The sequence below is a fragment of the Erigeron canadensis genome, chromosome 6, assembly GCF_010389155.1.
Source record: "Erigeron canadensis isolate Cc75 chromosome 6, C_canadensis_v1, whole genome shotgun sequence".
Classification (NCBI taxonomy): domain Eukaryota; kingdom Viridiplantae; phylum Streptophyta; class Magnoliopsida; order Asterales; family Asteraceae; genus Erigeron; species Erigeron canadensis.
In genome coordinates, this window is record NC_057766.1 from 16,394,707 (window position 1) to 16,415,814 (window position 21,108).

The following is a 21,108-nucleotide window of genomic DNA, read 5'->3' on the forward strand; positions in this document are numbered from 1 at the left end:
GATCGCTTGGTTAGAAGAGATTGGTTCCATGACGGGTATGGTAAAAGGTAATTAATAATTAATAAGAATTAATGAATTAATGGTTGGGTACAATCAATAAACACATTTGTTATCTGAAATGACCAAAGCCATTGTCGAATTAGTGAAGTTATAAAAAGGCGTCTCGGGATACCGGTCTTAATAACGGAACTAGTTTAAACAAGAGAGTCAAATGAAGTTGTAAACTTAACGGGTATGGGGTTAGCGATCAATTTGAATCTCGGTTATTGAATCAACTAAATGGAATTTGAACTTCATCAAATGTGCAATCTTAACATGTTGTCGAGCGAAATCAAGATGGATGACCTTTAATTTATTGTTTTAAACAACAAAATCTTCTTTCGATTAATCCTGAGGGATTACTGACTTTTCTCACTAACTACTTGCAACGTGGCAACTCGGCCACAAAAACCCCTATTTTCTTGAATCACTTAATTTTTACAATTGCTTATAGAAGTCATTGTGAATGATCTCGGCTTACCAGCTTTTAACTATACTGCATGCGATCAGGTACACTGCCTGTGAGTGTATAGTAGTCAATCCTTTGGTAATTCGTGTTTATAAATTTTATTACTCGATTTCACACATCAGTGATATACCATAGAGTGTGATAGCCAAATGCCAAAGCCGTCCGGGCTCCGCCCTCAGATTTAAAAATTCGTCGAAAGTATATCGAATGACATCTCTAATGAAAGAGCATGAAATTTTGAATGAATCAATGTACGGTTTTTGAGATAAAAATTTTTGAATGAATCGGAGTAATAAATGATTTATGGATGAGAAGAAAAAAAATGATTGGTTGTAATTTAAGGAGAAAAAAAAAGTAATATAATTATTTTAGATATATATAAAATAGATAGAAAAAATATTTTAAAAAAATAAATATTAAAACTTAAAATTTAGAAAAAAACATTTATTTTATAATATATTATATATAAGTAAAAAAAATTCATAAGCCTCTTCAAATAAGCCTGGCCAAACACCCCTAGGCTTTGTCTAAAAAGCCTGTGTTTAACTCATTTATTTTATCTTTATCACACTCTGTAATCTGTGTCTATCCACACCCACATCAAAGATCAAAAATCCCACTCTCAACTCTGAACAACAAAAAAGATATACGTTTCTTTACTCCCCAATCAACATCTTTCAGCTGTCTTGATTCAGATGCATTCAATGAAAGAAATTAATGTTCATCAATAACTTGACCGAAAAAAAGAAGAAGCTGATTTTGTAACAGGAAGAGATGACGGGCTCTTGTACTCTTTATCAAACACCATTATTATTAGTTTCATATATTAGCAATACAACAAGAAGAAGAAAGTTTCCTTTTTTAGCATATACAGATTGTTTAGTCCCCAAAACAACCAATTCTTGTTCATCATCGTGTAAGTCTTTCTTTTTTTTTTTTTTTTTTTCCCTATGATTCATAATTAAACATATGTTTTTGGTTGATTCATTCTTGAGTAAGTGAATTTCTTATTTATTTTTCATGGGGTTAATCTTATAGGAAATGCAATTATGTCATCGTTTTGGCAATATTATTATTTACATTCTTTCCTTGAATCAGACTTTAGACTCGAACTGACAACTTATTGGTTGTTGAGCCACTTATACGCCGCTTGCCAAAAGTTTTTTTTTTTTCCTGCTTTCTTGGGAGGGTATGTTTGACTAGACTAGCTTATAGCTTGTGTTTTCTTAGTATAATGTCTTTCACAAAAGTAGTAAAATGAAAATGAAATGACTTAAAAGCAAAGCATATATTAGATTAAAAATTGTGAGAGTATGGTTAGTTAGGTGGTATTTCCGGTCACCGGATTTCTTTACTACAGCAAAAAGAAGAGAAAAACACGGCGTCATCACACCCTTATAATGAAGCTATCTTTTTTCCGGCTTTACACAACATTGGTTTGTTTTCAGGCATGTTTTTTCTTTTCTTAATCCATTTTCAATATTTTTCTTACTTTCAAGATTCTCCCACTTTTACACTCTTTCATTTCACCTAAAAAAACACACACACAGTTTTTCTAAACATTGTGCTATACCTGAATCTCTTTCTTTCTTTCTTTTATTTTTCTGTAAGTCTGCTCATCATTTCTTTTTCAGATTTCTAATTTCGTCACTTATTAAGTTATAATATGATTCAAGTTATATATATATCTTTTGCCGATTGAGATACCCCTGTTTTGCCGATTCAAAAGATTCCAAATAAACATAAATTTATTCAAAAGATTCCATCTTTCTAACATAAATTCATTATACTATTACTCTTCTTCTTTTCAATGCCGATTTGAGATTGAAAAATTTACATTATTTATTAATTTATCAACATTCATCACCATCGTCAAGATCTGTTTTTCTTTCTTTTTCACTTACAGAACCTTTTTATATATATATATTTAAGTTATCTTTTTAAAAAAAATATTTTTTGAGGCATTTGATCTGTGTAGTTAATTAGGATAATATTCAATTAGTTGAGATAATTATATAGCTATCAAGTTATATAGATAGATTATCATTGTTATTATTTAGATAGATAGATTATTATATAGATAGATTATTATTGTTATTAATAATATTATTGTTATTATTTAGGATAATTTCTTGATATATTTTTATTGTTTAAGCTTTTGTTAGATCTCAGAGATCCCTGATTTCAAGGGGAAATTTAATTTAAGGTTCTCTTGATATATTATTAATTTGTTGTTGTTGTTGTTTACTTGATTAGTATATTTACTTGTAGAGTTTTTAGTTTAAGCTGTCTCTTGCAAATGGTTACGTGGGGTCATGTCCTTCTGATTCGGGGACGGGCAGGCATAGGGGGTTAATGCGAGAGTAAAGAGAACCTTTAGGCTTAGATTAGGGAGCTGGAATGTAAGTACACTTAAGGGAAAGCTTTTAGAGCTAGAAGACGCTTTGGCTAGGTGTAAAACAGACATTGCGTGTTTTCAGGAAACTAAGTGGACAGGTAAAAGCATTAGAGATGGGAATGGATTCAAGCTTTGGTATTCTGGAGCGCCTAAGTCGATAAATGGAGTAGGGATCATCATGACCAGATCGACTTAAAGACTTTGTAGTACATGTGGAAAGACACGGGGATAGGTTGATGTTGGTGAGATTAGTGATACAAGAGGAGACTATAAACGTGATCAGCGTGTATGCCCCACAGTCGGGCCGGAGTGAGGGAGAGTTCAAGAGTTTTTGGGACTCACTGGATGAGCTCGTGAGGAGTTGCCCGAATGACCAACGACTAGTTTTAGGAGGAGACTTAAATGGGCATATAGGAGTACAGTCAGACGGCTAACCGGGTGTACACGGGGGTCTAGGATTTGGTCGGAGGAATGATGAGGGACGTAGGATATTGGATTTTGCTATTGCGCATGACCTGGTAGTAGCAAACTCGTTCTTCCGAAAGAGGAAATCTCAGCTGATTAGCGGCGGCAATGAAACGCAGATCTGACTACTTCTTGGTGCGTAAAGGAGACTTCAGGGCTTGTAAAGATTGCAAGGTCCTCCCTAAAGAGGGTTGCTACTCCCAACATAAACTGCTAATTTTGGATTTATTCTTGAGTAGACGAGCAACCAAGACAGAGAAGGCCGTAAGGCCAAGAATCCTTTGGAAAAACCTTATGGGTGAAGCAGCAAAGACGTTTAGATCGACGACCAGCGTGAGGTTCTCATTAGAGATTCAAAACGACGAGCATATGGATGCTGATCAGTTGTGGACACACTTGGCAAAGGGTACGAGGGAGACGGCAAAGGCGGTACTAGGGGAAACAAGAGGGACATGTAGTAAGCGGAAAGGGGGTAGGGAATCTTGGTGGATCAGTGAAGAGGTCCAGACCAAGGTTGCGACAAAACTTAGTTGCTTTAAAGAACTTATCAAGAGCAAGCAAAACGGGACAAATGAGGACTGGTCCTTGGCTAGGCAGAGATACTACGAAGCCAAGAAAGAGGCAAAGAAGATTGTAGCTATAGCAAAAGAAAGAGCGTACGAAGAACTGTATAAGAAACTAGACTCAAAGGAAGGCAAAAACGATATATTCAGAATTGCTAAAGCAAGGGAGAGAAAACGTAGGGATTTAGGAGATGTCATCTATATTAAGGATGAAAGCGGACGGAGCATTGTGAAGGTGGACATTAGGAAAAGATGGGAAGAGTACTTCAACAACCTGTTTAATAGAAGAGAGTCGGGGAGAAGTGCAGGAGGAATCGATCACGGTACTCACTCAGACATATGCTGCGGCGACGACACATATGCTGCGGCGACGACGATACTCCGAGGATCAGCCAAGAGGATGTAAGGCTCGCCCTAAAGAAGATGGGGAGAAACAAAGCAACAGGTCCAGACCAAATTCCTATCGAGGCATGGAGATGCTTGGGAGATGTGGGGATAAGCTTGCTGACAAGCCTTTTCAACAAGATTTGGACAAGTACAAAAATGCCAGAAGAATGGAGACTTAGCGAGGTCATACCTATCTATAAGAACAAGGGGGACGTGTAGAGTTGTAGCAACTATAGGGGCATTAAACTCCTAAGTCAAACCATGAAGCTATGGGAGAGAGTGATAGAGAGATGAGGCTTAGAAGGGTTACAAAGATGGCAGAGAACCAATTCGGTTTTATGCCAGGTAGGTCGACAATAGAGGCTATTCATATCACCAGAAGCCTTATGGAGAAGTATAGGGAAAGATAAAAAGCGCTACACTGTGCCTTCCTAGATTTGGAAAAGGCATACGATAGTGTACCACGACAGCCGATTTGGAGGACGCTACAAGCGAAAGGGGTTACCGGGAGATATATCAGGGTTATTAGGGATATGTATGATAGGGCGAGGACTGGTGTTCGAACCCCTGTGGGGAACACGGAACTTTTCTCGGTAGATATGGGCCTACACCAGGGTTCGACGCTTAGCCCATATCTTTTTACGTTGATCCTAGACGAACTGTCCAGGGGCCTACAGGAGGAACTACCGTGGTGTATGATTTTTGTCGATGACATTGCGTTGATAGCGAGATCGACGGAGGAACTAAACCAGAGGCTAGAGAAATGGAGAGAAGCCCTTGAAGACCATGGTTTGTGCGTGAGCCGGAGAAGACAGAATACCTTAGATGTGACTTCGATAATCAGGAGAGAAGACAAAATGGGGATGAGGTTATTAGCATTGGGGGCCGCATATTGCGTCCGAAGGAGTCTTTTAGATACGTGGGATCAGTGATACACAAATCGGGTGGGATAGACGAAGACGTGACACATCGAATCCAAGCCGGATGGATGAAGTGGAGAGCAACTACGGGAGTCATGTGCGACAAGAGGATCCCGCTAAAGCCGAAAGGGAAGTTCTATAGAGTGGCTATTAGACCGGCTATGCTATACGGGTCAGAATGTTGGGCGATGACGAAAGCCCAAGCGGCTCGAGTAGAGGTGGCTGAGATGAGGATGTTAAGGTGGACTTGCGGGAAGACCTTGGCAGACAGGATCCCGACGTGAGTTTTTAGAGCAGAACTTGAAGTAGGGACCATCATTAACAAGCTAAGGGAAGAGCGCTTGAGATGGTTTGGCCATGTTAGGAAAAGGGATGAAACTGCACCACTAAGGAGAGCGGAGTCTATCCTCGTGGACGGCATACGAAGAAGGGGACGACCAAAGATGAGGTGGGAGGATCGATTAGCGAAGGATCTAATTGAACTTGGCCTGTCGGAGGACATGACGTCGGATAGGACGACATGGAGAACTAGGATTAGAGTAGAATAGTAGGTTAGGGTAGGACTTTTGGGCGACCTAGATAGTCTTCTTTTCCCATATTGCCTTGCCAAAGGAGGTTTGTGAGGGTTTGGCCTAGAGAGGGGGCTTAGCTACGCTACAGAGGACTTTGACGTGACAGGAAAAGTGGTAGGTAGATGGAGGTGGAAGTACGGAATTCCGAATGCGTTAGAGGAGCTTCCAGGTAGAGGTAGTGGAATGCGAGGGTAAGGCATATGGGTTTTAGATTAAGTAGAATTTTTATTTAGACTTTGGTTCTATGTGACCTTTCGTAGGGGTTTTTGGCCTTGAGTCTCGAGAGGCCTAAAACGAGGGGGGAGGTTACTCTTGTGTTTGTTTCCCCCAAGATGGCTGTCGGAGGACATGTCCAATGAGAGTTTATCAAGAGGACTAGGGGTTTAGGGCTAGTTTATTGGTTTAGAAGAGCAGGTGAGAGGATTAAGATTAGGATAGCTAGGTGGCCTAAGGTCCTTTTTTCCATAGGTTGTTTAGAAGTAGTTACTGCCTTGGCTCAATCGAGATCTTTTCAGGTTTTGTCATTTCTTATTTATTTGTATGTTTGTCTTGTTGTTTCCCACTACTTGTTCGAGTTACGTATTAGTTTGCTACTTTTATGTTGTTTAATATGCCCAATATGGTTGCTTTCGTATTTGTATTTGTATTGTCAAACATGTTTCTAAGATATCGGTAGGACGCATGAGTGATAAACGTTCGACCCGCATAGTAGCCGGACTCAGCAGACAGGTATTTCTTCCTTTCAGATTCTCGGCAGACAGGTATGATTTTCTAAACATTTCTCATTTTCCGTCTTGCACCCCTTTGTGGCCGGAGGTCCATATGGAAGCAGTCTCTCTACCTTTGTGTAGAGGTAAGACTGTCTACAGCTTACCTCCCCCATACCCCGCGCAGGGATTGGGTCCTATTGTTGTTGTGTCTTTGACAAAAGTAGTAAAATGAAAATGAAATGACTTGAAAGCAAAGCATATATTAGAGTAAAAATTGTGAGAGTATGGTTAGGTGGTATTTCGGTAATTTACATTAACGAAAATCAAACCAGCAAGGTTGGATTAGTGGTTAATAACCTGGCCTCTAGAGACAAAGGTTAAGGGTTCCATCCTTATCCTCATGCCTTGCAAAGGCTAGAGGTCCTTTTCTATGTTAGATAGTACTTGGAAGCAATCTCTTATGGTAAGAGTAAGGCTCTCTATATTTTATCCTCCCTCATACACCGTCGAGGTATTGAGACCTAAAACTCGTGGAAAACGACATTGAGTGCTTACTTTTACAAAGATCAAGTTACTTTCCAAAAGTTACGGTAGAAGGAGCGTCCCTGATGAGTGAGCCGCTACCGCCTGGTATCGCGCCAAAAGTTACGTAATGGTGGGTTTTGTGATGTTGTCTCACAGATGGCGCCAAATGATTGTGCACCAACCGCATAATTGTTGATGACTCCGGCAAGGCGCTTCATCAATGGAGAGGTGGTTGAGGTTTAAGAGTTTGTTGGTGATTCCCCGAAGCTAGGAGCGGTGCTCCTTTACGTCAACTATGAGTGTTGAGGATTTAGTTGGTTTGTTGGCGATTCCCCGAAGGTAGGAGCGATGCTCCTTTACGCCAACTAAGATTGTGTGATGTGATTGCCGAAACTTTTTCGACTTGTGTTAGGGTTTCGGCCGATTTAATGATCATGCCTTTGAGGGAGAATCCCATGCCTTATATAGGAGAGGGTAACTTGGAGGGAAAGCTAGGGTTTTAGCCTCCTTTAGGGTTTCGGATATCATTGCCATGTTTATCCGATTTACTTTCCATCATTATCCAATTTATAATTGGTATATGATTTACTATATTTTGGGAAGGGATTTGTAGCTATCGTTAGCTATTTAATTATTATTAATATCTTCGAGTTTCGTACTAGATGGTCTTCGTATCATTGTTCGGAGGGGTACATCGTCACATATCCTTACTCCTGCCCCCAAAAATACCTTGTCTTCAAGGTGTGGAAACCTGACGGTATGATCCCGGGATCCCAAACTTAAACTTGGAAATTCCTCTCATATAAATTCGTGTGAAGGTCACAAACAACTTAGATTCAGATTGTATATGAAAAGTTAAGCCAACAAAGCAGGTGACTCATTGAAAATACTTCCTCATCCCAAAACCCATCACCTTCAAAGTTGAAATCTTCTTTGCCGGCATTGAAGTCAGACCGGAAACAAGCATAGTCGGTTCCAATGGTGAAATAGGCTGCTGCATTAACTCATCAATACACAACACAAGAAAGATAACCTAAATAAGCTCCCGTAGCCCCGTTTCTGGATTTAAGCCCCAACGGCCCGAACTTCCTAAGAATAACTAATTATAATTTCCCATACCTAAAACCGTGGCCTAATGGCCTTATTAACCAAGTTGTCTAACCCTAAACTTGGTGAACAAGAAATTACTAAAAATAAAGAATTAACTATTAAATAACGATACTTCACACTCCTCTACTTTCTCAGCCCAGTCATATCACCATAAGTTGCGGTCAAATTTACTTTAGTTGGATAATTTTGAGAATTGCATTTTCTTGGAAGTGAAATAGAAATATACATGCTATGTCGTTAGCTTTAAAAAAATGTTGATAAATGGCAACACACTCAACTGTCCGCACTCCCTGTCAAGGACAATGATGGAGGAAGTGGCTTTCTAAGGACAATTTCTTCCCCAAATGGGAGATGTGGCTAGGTGCCCATGTTCACAAAGTCCTTCCCTCTATAACCATCTAAGCTTGGGTCACTACTAGAGAATCCCATCTCCCTAACCATTGTGATACGCCCCTCTAGGGTAATATTTTCCGAGTCCACTTGATAAAGGGCAACGCCGCGTACATTGTTAAATGCCAGTTGGCCAATCTTATACGTTATGAGCCAGTTTGAAGCGACTTTCTGCTGGGTTTTGTTGGTTATTTTGGGGCCAGTATGTATATATATATCTTTTGTAATTCTACCTAAAGTCGAAGGTTGTTCAAGACACTGTTACGGAACTGACATAGTTGTACTCTTTTCTTATGTTTACTAGTAAATTTGGTGAGTTTCTCAAAGACAAAGTTGTATCTAGTATAATATATGTATGTGTTCCTATATTGTTATTTATGTGTTCATTTAGCTCGATTCGCCTCTCACACGTTAGACTGGGTATGTTCTGGTGTGGGCGGCCCATGGTTTTCGAATGATAACCTTCTGACAAAAACTTTATATTTTGTCTTTGTTATTATATGGCAAATTATGAAATGTTCTCGTTTTTACAGTACGGCATAGAGATGTAGCGAAACCACATTTTGCACGCAAGAGTCTTAGAGTAAATGCATCTAATGTTGGGGGATATGCAGGGAGAGAGGAAAATGACACTCAAAGTTTATCTACCGATAATCCAAATAGTGATGACTCTTCAGATATGTGAGTTTTCTCATAAGCATCTTTCTGTTACTGAAATTTGTAACTAAAGAAGACATGTTGATTTTAAATCTGCCAGGATCATGGTCAGAATTGTTTTATCTGATTTTGTGAGTATAAAGGGTTGTTCTAGATAATTATTCTGTGTAAAATAAAACCTTGAGTAGAGATTTCCAATTGGCAGTCCGGTAGGTTGGGTAACGGGTTGGTATTGGGTTGGTAATTTGGTTACTTATATGAAGGTTAAAGCAGGTATAGGTTGGGCCAGCCTACAGATACTTGTCCTGTTTTCAGTTTTATTAATAGTTAATAAGTTAACTATATTTATTAGTAATAATCTAACATTTTCTATGATAAGCAATTTAAGATGCTTAACACATTTGGATATGTTTGGTTGAGTTGACTCTCTTTCTAACGTATTTGACCCATTAGAATTAAAACATTGCAAAATTCAACCCTTTTATTTCAGAGAAAAGGGTCCAAGTTGTTACCCCTCACTTTGAGGATAGAATATTCTTTCTTATAGAGATTTTATCTATGTGTTAATTGTGTGGTTTGGCAAGGTTGTTTTACATAGAAGTCATACAGTATAATGCATATATATGATGTAGCAATCTTTTACAATAGACCCTAAATTTGTTGTGTTTGGCAGTAAAAAGCTTCCTAATCAAATCCCATATGCGGTCTCAGTAGCCCTTGTACTATCTGGATGTGCTTTAGTATTTTCAATGATCGCCTTCGGAAAAGGTGCTCCTTCAACTTTATTAGCAGCCATAGCGAAATCGGGCTTCACCGCTGCTTTTATGCTAATTTTTGTTTCTGAAATCGGAGATAAGGTAAATAAATATTAACCTCATACCTAGAAAGGGATTCCTTGTATAAATTTATATTTTGCTTTATCTAGCAACTAATGTTCTCTTTCCTATACTTGATCAGACATTTTTCATTGCAGCTTTATTGGCCATGCAATATGACAAAGGACTGGTATGATTTCCACATACTCTTATATAACTGTTAGTTGATGTGGCACTTGGCTGGTTTATTATGGTTAATCTATATCTGGGTGAAACCAAAATATTAACTAAAACAGCAGATGAGCCCGTCAAAAGTCTACCAAAGTGTGTTTTTATTCTATACAGCTCCATAAATGGTTTTATTTAGTAGCTTAGATTTAGAATTGCCACGTATACTACTGTTATTACTATGGTTTTAACGAATCACATTCGATGATCAGGTTATCTTGGGATCGATGGCTGCTTTATCACTTATGACTGTTTTATCAGTTATAATTGGACGGATATTTAATTCAGTACCAGCTCAATTTCAGACAAGTAAGTCCTTGGTGTTTTCAAGATTCAAATCTCTATTTCTCCCATTTTCGAAATATTTCTGATGCTTCCATGGTTCATATGAATAGCATTGCCAATTGGAGAATATGCAGCAGTCACTCTTTTGATGTTCTTTGGCCTCAAAGCTATCAAGGATGCATGGGATCTACCATCAGCTAATGCTAAAAATGGTCAGAACAACAGCAATGAACTTGATGAATTTGCAGAAGCTGAAGAGCTTGTAAAGGAAAAGGTTATCATCAATCTTTATTTTTTCTTTTTCCATCCGACTTACATAAATAATGTTTTTACCTTTAACTTTCAAATCCTTGGTAAATACGCAGGCATCTAAGCAACTTAAAAATCCATTTGAAATCATTTGGAAGTCATTTAGTCTTGTATTTTTTGCGGTAATCTTTTTTTCTCCCTTCATCATGGCCTTATTTCCTATCTATTACATAGTCTTTCATGCTGATATTTTATTTGTAGGAATGGGGTGATCGTTCAATGCTTGCAACCATTGCTCTTGGGGCAGCTCAGGTATATCATAGCACTAGAACCTCAATGATTGATTCAATGGCAACTGGTGTATTCTTAGACCAGCCCATTTTATAATGAGTGAGCCAATATGGGTTTTGTTATATGTCAAATAGGTTAAGTGGGTCTACTACATTCATTAAGTTGACAAGGTTGTTGGAATATAGAACTAAATATCTTTAAACACGAGTACGCAACGAAAGCAAATAAAACCATGTAATCAAATAATTAACCTTGAAATAGGATTAAGGATTACCTCTTAATGTAGATGAATAAAGTGAAGAAACTTTAAAGGATTTGAAGTAAATCCCTCTACGATTGCACACTAGACACCTCTTATATCGTATGCTAGTACCTTGATCACGAACCGAACAACACTTTGTCTAAACCCTTTGCTAGCTAAGAACCGAAAATCCCAAAACCCTTGGAGAGGGGTTTCGACCGAGAGAAAAGAGAGGGAGAGAAGGAGAGATTATTGTGTGTGAATGAATGCTAAAACCCTTAGATTTAAGTCTCTATTTATAGGGAGATATTAGGGCATAATGACTTGGTGATCAAGTCAAATTAAGGCCTCTAATGAGCCTTCAAAACCTCCCTCCTTGTCTAATTAGAGTCCAACCCTAATTATCTTATTTCACAATTAAACCTCCTCCTAATTAATTTAAATACAATTAACCCATTAACTTATTTAAATTAATCATTTAGTGATCAAACTAATTAATATATTACTTTAATATATTAGTTAATAATATAGAGTTACCGTGTCATTTCATGTGACCCCGTAGGCTTAAATCATTTCCGGACATACGTTCATTTTACGTGATCATATACTAACAGCTCCCACTTGAGCTTGTAATAAATGAAGGTAATAACATTGGTTAGCGTCAAGCAACACGCCAATGCTCCCAGAAATATTTAAGTATAGTTTCTTAAAGTATATTTAAATGGTTGAGGCATTTATGATCCCTTTGTTCAGATACCGTGTTAAACATGAATATGGATGAATGTCATTTCATGATTTAACGATTATGTTTCTGATTTCATCACTACTTAAGATTACCAAATATAATCGAGACAAATCTGGATTTATTTGGATAAGGCCATGTAAACATCTTAATTAGTCCCAATAAGGGGCCTAGTGGTATCATTCTACAACTATCAGTTGGAGGAACAAATCCTGTATTGACTACACGTGTCGGTCATCATACTTCACTACACTTTCTGAAAATAGCCCTTTATGTACTCCCTTATTCAGTAGAGTTAGAACTATATCAAGTAAGTGCAATTCATACATGCTAACTTGCTTGTATCTCAAGTCAAAGGATCAATAATGTAACCATTTATGAATTTTACTTAATGACGCCGATCCATAAGTGATAAATCCGTTATTGGAGTAGTTCGATATGCATCATATGGATACCATGTGAGTTTGGTGGGACCAGCCATTATATATTCAAAGAATACAACCAATCACTCAGACTTGTCTTAGTTTAATTATATTCCCATATAATTAATCGACAATTGACAATTTAGAATATTAAATAAAATATTCAAGGATTAAACATGCAAATATAGGATACAATTAATATTAAATGAAATCAAAGATATCAAGTACTTTATTTCATTATGGAAAATATAAATTGTTTAACATCCCTTATCCAAATACCGAAACAAAAGATTTACATGAAATAACTAGCTAATTTAAGTCCTATGCCCTCGGCATACCTTTCAAGCTTGGGCCTAGCCAAAGCTTTTGTGAAAGGTTTAGCTAAGTTAAAATCTGTGTGAACTTTGTGTAAATTGATCTCTCCTAGTTTGATCTGCTCACAAACATAGTGATATCGGCAAAACACGTGGATTATATTGATATCGGCTAACGATGGTTTGCGCGAACGCCACATCGGGTCTAGTGCATCTAACCACATACATAATAGATCCCACAGCCGAAGCATAAGGAACTCTTTGCATACGCTCCACTTCATTAGGTATAGTAGCACCCTATTTGATAGATAAACTAAGTTCTTTTTGCATAGGTGTAAACCCACGCTTAGAATTCTCCATCTTGAATCGCTTCAAGATCTTATCAATATAAGCACCGTGACTTAGTCCAATTAATTGCTTTGATCTATCTCGGTAGATCTTGATTCCAAGAATAAATGTCGCTTCTCCTAAATCTTTCATGGCAAAACACTTTCCAAGATGGGATTTAACATCTTGCAACATTGGAATGTGTTTTCCTATGATCAATATGTCATCAACATATAAGACAAGGAAAGTAACATTACTCCCACTAGCTTTGCGATATACACATGGCTCATCGGGATTTTGAACGAAACCAAACCTTTTGATTTCTTCATCAAACTGCTTGTTCCAACTTCTGGATGCTTGCTTTAGTCCATAAATGGACCTTTGAAGCTTGCATACTTTGTTGGGATGTTTTGGATCAACAAAACCTTCAGGTTGATCCATATAGACTTCTTCATCCAGGTAACAATTTAAGAAGGCAGTCTTAACATCCATTTCCATATCTCAAAGTCATAGTACGCAACTATGGCTAAGAGAATCCTAATAGCTCTAATGTCCGCAACTAGAGAAAAGGTCTCATCATAGTCAACACCGAAACGTTGAGTATAACCTTTCGCCATGAGACGAGCTTTATAGGTGTGTATATTTCCATCCATGTCCGTCTTCTTCTTGAAGATCCACTTACACCCAACAGTTTGAGCATTTTGTGGAAGATTAACCAAGCTCCAGACTTGATTGTCTTTCATGGATTTCATTTCCACCTTCGTAGCTTCAAGCTATTTGTCAAAGTCCGGATCTGATAATGCAGCTTTGAAATTTGGAGGCTCATCGAGATTTCCTAGAACGTTTTCTTCTACCATCAGACATAATCTGTTAGTAGGACGTCTTGTCCTTTCGGACCTACGAAGTGGAATCGCTTCATTATCATCGACTTAAGGTTTATCACTTTGAACATTTCCCCCCAAGTTGATGATTGCTAGGAGCTTCAGAAGGTGACACATCTTCCTCTTGAGTCTCATTAAGTTCTACAAACCTCCAACTGTTCTCTTGAGCTAATTTCTTTTCAAAGAATTCAGCATATCGAGCAACGCGAACAGTGTTTTCGACGGGATCATAGAAGTCGTAACCCATTGTTTCCTTAGGGTATCCGACGAAGATGCACTTAGTAGTTCTGGGTTCATGTTTGTCAGGCATATCGCGCTTCACAAGTGCCTCACATCCCCAGACTCTTAAGTAAGACATATTAGGGACATCCCTATGCCATAATTCATATGGTGTCTTGTCAACCTTCTTGGTTGGAACCATATTGGGAATGCGTACAGCAGTCTCTAGAGCATAGATCTCACCATGTCTAGCAAGGTTCGATTTCTCCTTTCATACACTCCACTATGTTGAGGAGTGTATGGAAGAGTAAGCTGTTGGACAATTCCACACGCTTTTAGATAATTCTTAAACTCTTAGCTTAAGTATTCACTACCTCGATCAGAACGAAGAATCTTGATGGTTTTGCCGAGTTGATTTTCTACTTTATTTTTAAACTCTTTGAATGTTTCAAACACTTCATGTTTATGTTTAAGCAAGTAAACATAACCATAACGACTGAAATCATCCGTAAAAGTTATGAAGTAGCTAGCTCCTTTTCTTGACACATGTCTAAATGGGCCGCAAACATCGGTATGAATGAGTCCACGAAAATCTTTAGCGCTTTTCGGCTTATGCTTAAAAGGTTTTCTTGTCATCTTTCCGGAAACACATGACTCGCATTTATCAAATGATTCATCATTTAATTGTAAATTCCATTCACGTTGAAGTTTTTCAATGCGATTTTTGCCAATGTGTGCAAGACGACAATGCCAAAGATAGGTAGAGTCCAAGTTAGTCTTGGCTCTTTTGCTAACATTATACATTGAATTATTTGAATCACAACCACACATATCAATTTCAAAAATACCATCATAAGCAATAGCATCAAAATAATGAACATTATTTTTAGAAACTGAAATACCATTATCATTAAAAACATTAATGAAACCGTTGTCTTTCAACAAAGAAACTGAAACTACACCTCTAGTAATAGATGGTGCATAATGACAATTGTCCAAAACAATAATTAAACCGGAAGGAAGAACTAAATGATATTCTCCAATAGCTTCAACAGGTGCTGGTAGACTATTGCCCACGAACAGCTGCAAAGTTCCGAGCTTCAGCTTCCTCATTTTCCTAAGTGCCTGTAATTCATTACAGATATGAGTTCCACAGCCAGTGTCATAAACCCATGATTTATGCTTAGTAAAGGAAAATAAATCAATAGTGAAGAACCGGAAGTACTAGCACCGCTAGCTTGCTTCTTCTTCACATTCAACTCGGCAAGATACTTGGGACAGTTCCTCTTCCAGTGTCCGACTTCATTACAATGATGACAGGTCTGGTCTTTAGCCGGATGCTCTTTCTTAGCCGGAGGAGTTTTCTTTGGTTTGAAGCCATTTGCATCTTGCTTACCCTTGCCTTTACCAACAAACTTGCCTTTAGCTTGTTGCGATTTCTTAGCTTTCTGGATCTGACCCCCTTTTATCATTAGAACATTTAGGTCATTGGCCTTCTTTGGAATCGTCTTCTCATATTCAATGAGCATAGCATGGAGTTTAGTGACACTCTTTTTCATAGAGTGCATGGTATAGTTTTGCACAAAGCCCTCATATTCCTTAGTAAGGGATCATGCCAACTTTTACCTCTTTATGATAAGCGTACTCCATTGAATCCAATTTGTCAAAAATGCTCTTCATCTTGAACACATGACTGCCAACCAATTTACCAGTTTCAAGTTCCATGTCATGGAGTTCCACGACTAAGTCGAAAAGTTCACTCCAACTTGCTTTTCATACAAGGATCTAAGTTCTCGGGAGACATGCTCGCAAGCATCAAACAACAAACTTCGTTGAATCTAGTGTATTGAACTCTATATTCGGTTCTTTCAGCTGCTGTTGATTCAGCAGTTGGTTTGGCTGGCCATTACCTTTCAATGACATCCATGCGTTCTTCAACTCTCAGAACAATTCGTAGTTGACGATACCAATCATTGAAATTTGATCCATTAAGCTTTTCTCTTTCAAACATTTGCCGAAAAACATTGGTGTTTGTGGAAGGATTCATTGCCATCTACAAAACAGATTAAGTTCAAAAATCTGTATTTTCGATAATAAATCCTTAAGAAATCAATTACCCAATGTTTATAAAATAAACAATTAATTTCATTAAGGCTAGGATCCAATTGACATACAATCATTTCATCAGTTGATCTGCTAGAAATGATTGCACTCAAAAGGTAAGTGACGAGCAGTAATTGCATTACATGTGCAATTCCTAGTAAGAATGGGACTTACAAATGACACTTGATACATCTAGTGATTTATAGTCATGTTTTGTCCCATCTATTGTCACGGGTCAAGGTCTCACCTCTTAACTCGCTTTAAGTCGTCCAACCAAGAACGCGCAAATTTGTCGACCACTGTGTACCAGTGAGTGGGATTCACCTTGCAACTGCTATTTCACCACTGTGTACCAGTGAGTAAAACAACAGCCACAAGTGTCCTTTACGAGTTGGATGGCAAATGACTTAAGTTTATTGGGTCAATCAATCAATTTGATGTGTGATTAAAAAGTTATGTTTGAAGATTCATGCATATCTTCTAAACATAATATGTTTATAAAACTCATTTTTATTGCCTTCAAATACAAAAGAGCTCGGTAGCTCCATTTGAACTCACAAAGAAGCGCAAGGGCAAAGGTTTGCGATGGACGCAATTAAAAACCCGCCCTTTTAGAAGGCTAACGCACTCCGACTTATACCTCTCTTAGAGTTTGTTCAAATGGGTGAGCCAGTGTATCTTTTGATTTTAGGGCACCAACTTTATAAACAAAATCATTATTTTAATATAGTTTAGTCGAGTTTAATTTTCCAAAAACATTTTTGCACACAATTTTCTTAAAGGGCAAAACTAAACTTACTAAATATAAACACGTAACAATTAGGTATCCATCCTAGGTTAGGCCGCTATGGTTTAAGATTGGCTCCCTTTTCTCAAGGAAAAGGACCACATACATGAAGTATACTTGATTGCGTAAGCCAAAATATAATAACAAATTTATCACAAACATATGGGATGCTGATTGGAAAATTCCAGCAGCTTCACGACCTATTTAGCCCTAGAAGATGGCCGAACTGGGCTTAGCACAAAACTACAAAGTTGTAGCCCTATGAGTCTAGTATCTACCGTTCAAAGGACGACTTCTAACTCCTCACGGATTAAAAGATATGGTTGTTTTAGTGGACTGGTGTCAAACAGCAACATTAACAAATAATTATCACATTGTTAAACAAGTAATTATTTTAATTATCCACCTAAATAGACCTAGTGATCAAGTAATTTTATCATTATAACTAAGTAATAATCATGAATTAATTGCATGTAAAACTCATGATTACTACTTCTATTTAACAATTAAAATAAAGGTAATCCATTAACGCATGCAATTAACACATTAATCATGCAATAAATCAAAACTTGCAATTAGGGTTTCCAAAAAAACAATTTTTTTATTTTTTATTTTCCAGATTTCGAATACGGTTTATCAAAAAAAAAATTAATTTTATATTTCATTATTTTATTACAATTAAATCAATTATTTAATAAAATAACCAAGATGATTATATAAAATTCTCGAAAAATATGAAACCCTAACTCCCCTTCAAGTTTTGATTTTTAAGTAATTAAAAATCATATGGGTGGCTCGTGATACCACTGTTGGAATATAGAACTAAATATCTTTAAACACGAGTACGCAACGGAAGCAAATAAAACCATGTAATCAAATAATTAACCCTGAAATAGGATTAAGGATTACCTTTTAATGTAGATGAATAAAGTGAAGAAACTTTAAAGAATTTGAAGTAAATCCCTCTACGATTGCACACTAGACACCTCTTATATCGTATGCTAGTAACTTGATCACGAACCGAACAACACTTTGTTTAAACCCTTTGCTAGCTAAGAACGGAAAATCCCAAAACCCTTGGAGAGGGGTTTCGGCCGATAGAAAAGAGAGGTAGAGAAGGAGAGATTATTGTGTGTGAATGAATGCTAAAACCCTTAGATTTAAGCCTCTATTTATAGGGAGATATTAGGGCATAATGACTTGGTGATCAAGTCAAATTAAGGCCTCTAATGAGCCTTCAAAACCGGCCCCCCCCCCCTCCTTTGTCTAATTGGAGACCAACCCTAATTATCTTATTTCACAATTAAACTTCCTTCTAATTAATTTAAATACAATTAAACCTTTAACTTATTTAAATTAATCATTTAGTGATCAAACTAATTAATATATTACTTTAATATATTAATTAATAATATAGAGTTACCATGTCATTTATATTACTTTAATATATTAATTAATAATATAGAGTTACCATGTCATTTCGTGTGACCCCGTAGGCTTAAATCATTTCTGGACATACGTTTATTTTACGTGATCATATACTAACAAAGGTAACTGGTCAAATGGGTGCAAGGGGTTGAAAGTCGTTCATAGTGTAATTTGAATGCATGCGGCCTATTAAATTATTTTATTCAAAAATTTTACTTATTGAGGTAATACTATCATTTTGCTAATCCTAATTAACGTCTTGGTTATCTATGAATAGTTTAAAAATGAACTGAAAAGTGTGTGGGTCAACCCAACCCAATCCGTTCTGTTTTGTCATGTCCCACAAAACAACTCATTTCAATCCAAACCCATTTTGACCCATTACTTAAATCACACTTACTTGCGCCTCTAGTTTTTCTCTTGAAATTACCATGATTAACCTTTGTGTTGATACTTATAACAGTCTCCATGGGGTGTAGCAAGTGGTGCCATTGCTGGTCACCTGCTAGCAACATCTATAGCAGCAGTCGGGGGAGCATTTCTTGCCAATTACATTTCTGAGAAAGTGGTACGTTGTGTTGTCCACTTATTTATTTCGCTTCCAGGCCCTCTTGATGATTTCAACTTGTTAACTTTTTTTCGTTTTATCTATAATCTGCCAGGTTGGTTATCTTGGCGGCGTACTATTTCTTGTTTTTGCAGTCGCCACGTTTTTAGGGGTCTTTTAAGGAAGTTGGAACAACCCAATAAGTAATGCAGGGAAAAATGGTAATCAGAGTGGTCCTCATTGTGTTCTTGGTGCATCTATTTAATGTGTGTTAGATGAGTAACCTTTATATGTCGAACATGAGCATTCGTACAATTTCTTTGGGAGAGATTGAAAATCACAGGTATAATATTATGGTAAATTGTTGAAACAAAATCAAAGATACATGTTTTACAAACTAGAACATGTGCCTCGAACAACATCATACAGAGATCCCTTGCCGGGCTTGAGGATTATATTTGAAAAAGGGCAACTAGAAGTCTTGATAAACATGTTAGAATTTTGAAATATGAGATTCATCATAAGGAAGTTTTAGACGTTTAGTTGAATATGCGGATCAAGTATGCGGTTCTATATGGTTTCAAAGATCAAAGAAGTTCAAGGTAAGCTTATGAAAGCCAGCAAAGATCGACAACCTTCATCCTAAGGGCAGTTTAGTTAACACAATGTTTTTAAGGAATTGTAAATTGTCTAAGGAATTGGAATATGAAAGTTTTAAAAACTGCAAAATTCAGTTGAGAAATTTGAATATAGAACGTCAAAAGACAGTTTTAACTTAATTTTACTTTTTATTAGATGGATACCCGTAGTGATAATTATTATAGTGCATAAAATGCGGTGACAATGATAATTTTCAATGTAGTAGGCATCCAAATTCCAATGTCATATTAATACCTTGGAATTGCAGCAATCCAAGATGTACTCCTTAGCTTTTTGAGAAGAAGTGCTTCAACAACTAAAGTCATCTTCGTAGCTATGCCTAATTAACTAATGATAGTATTGTACCCGCGTGATGCGGCGGCGGTTTGGTGGTGACGACGATTGGCGGTGGTAACGGTGGCCGTGGTGGTAGTGTTGATGGTGGGTACAACTATGCAAGTAATTTGTGTAAATGTAATTGATGTAAAGTGATAGTAGATATAATTTAGAAGATAAAGGGTTAATGATGTAAATTAATTTATAAAGGGTAAAATAGTAATTTTTCATCTAACACTTTTATGAGAGAGAATGTGATAATTATTATCAGATAGTATAGATATAATTTTTAATAAGCTATTAGTAAGCATAAAACCTATGGAAGTATAAAGCTTGTACAAAAGAAACTACAATGTATTATAACTAAAAACATAAACCTCTGCATAGCAGCATATTTATTTGGAAAAAAATATAAAAAGGTAATCTATTTATACAAATTTTTAATTAAAGGTAACTTATTTTATTTTCGTCTATTTAAAGGATCTTATTTTCAAAAATTTTCTAATAAAAAGTATCTTATTAATTTTTGACACGACCAGTTATTCAACTTAGCTTAGCTTTTTTTTCCTATTTATTATTGGGATAAAATATAGGGATAAGTGTCTAGGAATGTAATGAAGTATGCACGAATGTTTATGTTGTGTAATGAACTACTTGGATGTTTATTGTATGTAATGAACTTTCAAATCCAGGTTATTTGATGTATCTAACCAATCAAAAACTTACAAGTGGCAGCTTACATGGTTGCCACATATACCCGGTTGCATCCAATAAATAAGATTTAAAAGTTCATTACATATAATAAACATCTAAGTAGTTCATTACATAACATAACATACATTACATTCTTAGGTATTTATCCCTAAAATATATCCATTTTTGACCACGACCAGTTATTCAACTTAGCTTGTCTTTTTTTTTAACATCTTGTAAATAAAAAGGGAAAACTACCACCCGGTATTATTATTCGAACTTTTTTGTTTTTTTAACCGTAGAACTTTTATTAACTAAATAGCACGTTACCCGCGCAATGCGACGGTTTTTGTGGC

At 36.8% G+C, this 21,108-nt stretch overlaps 1 protein-coding gene across 2 annotated transcripts; it reads left to right on the forward strand.

The window, feature by feature from the left end:
* Positions 1-1,034: 1,034 nt before the first annotated feature.
* Positions 1,035-19,459, forward strand: LOC122603164 (protein PAM71-homolog, chloroplastic). 2 transcript variants are annotated; one of them, XM_043775793.1, is made up of 10 exons: positions 1,035-1,424; positions 9,082-9,229; positions 9,879-10,062; positions 10,163-10,210; positions 10,461-10,557; positions 10,644-10,807; positions 10,899-10,964; positions 11,044-11,094; positions 19,001-19,105; positions 19,200-19,459. In XM_043775793.1, exons 1-10 carry the CDS (start codon positions 1,283-1,285, stop codon positions 19,263-19,265), a joined length of 1,071 nt encoding a protein of 356 aa, XP_043631728.1. In that variant the 5' UTR covers positions 1,035-1,282; the 3' UTR covers positions 19,266-19,459. The 2 variants fall into 2 exon arrangements, with proteins under 2 accessions (XP_043631728.1, XP_043631730.1); XM_043775795.1 differs by having other exon boundaries at positions 9,163-9,229.
* Positions 19,460-21,108: the final 1,649 nt, after the last annotated feature.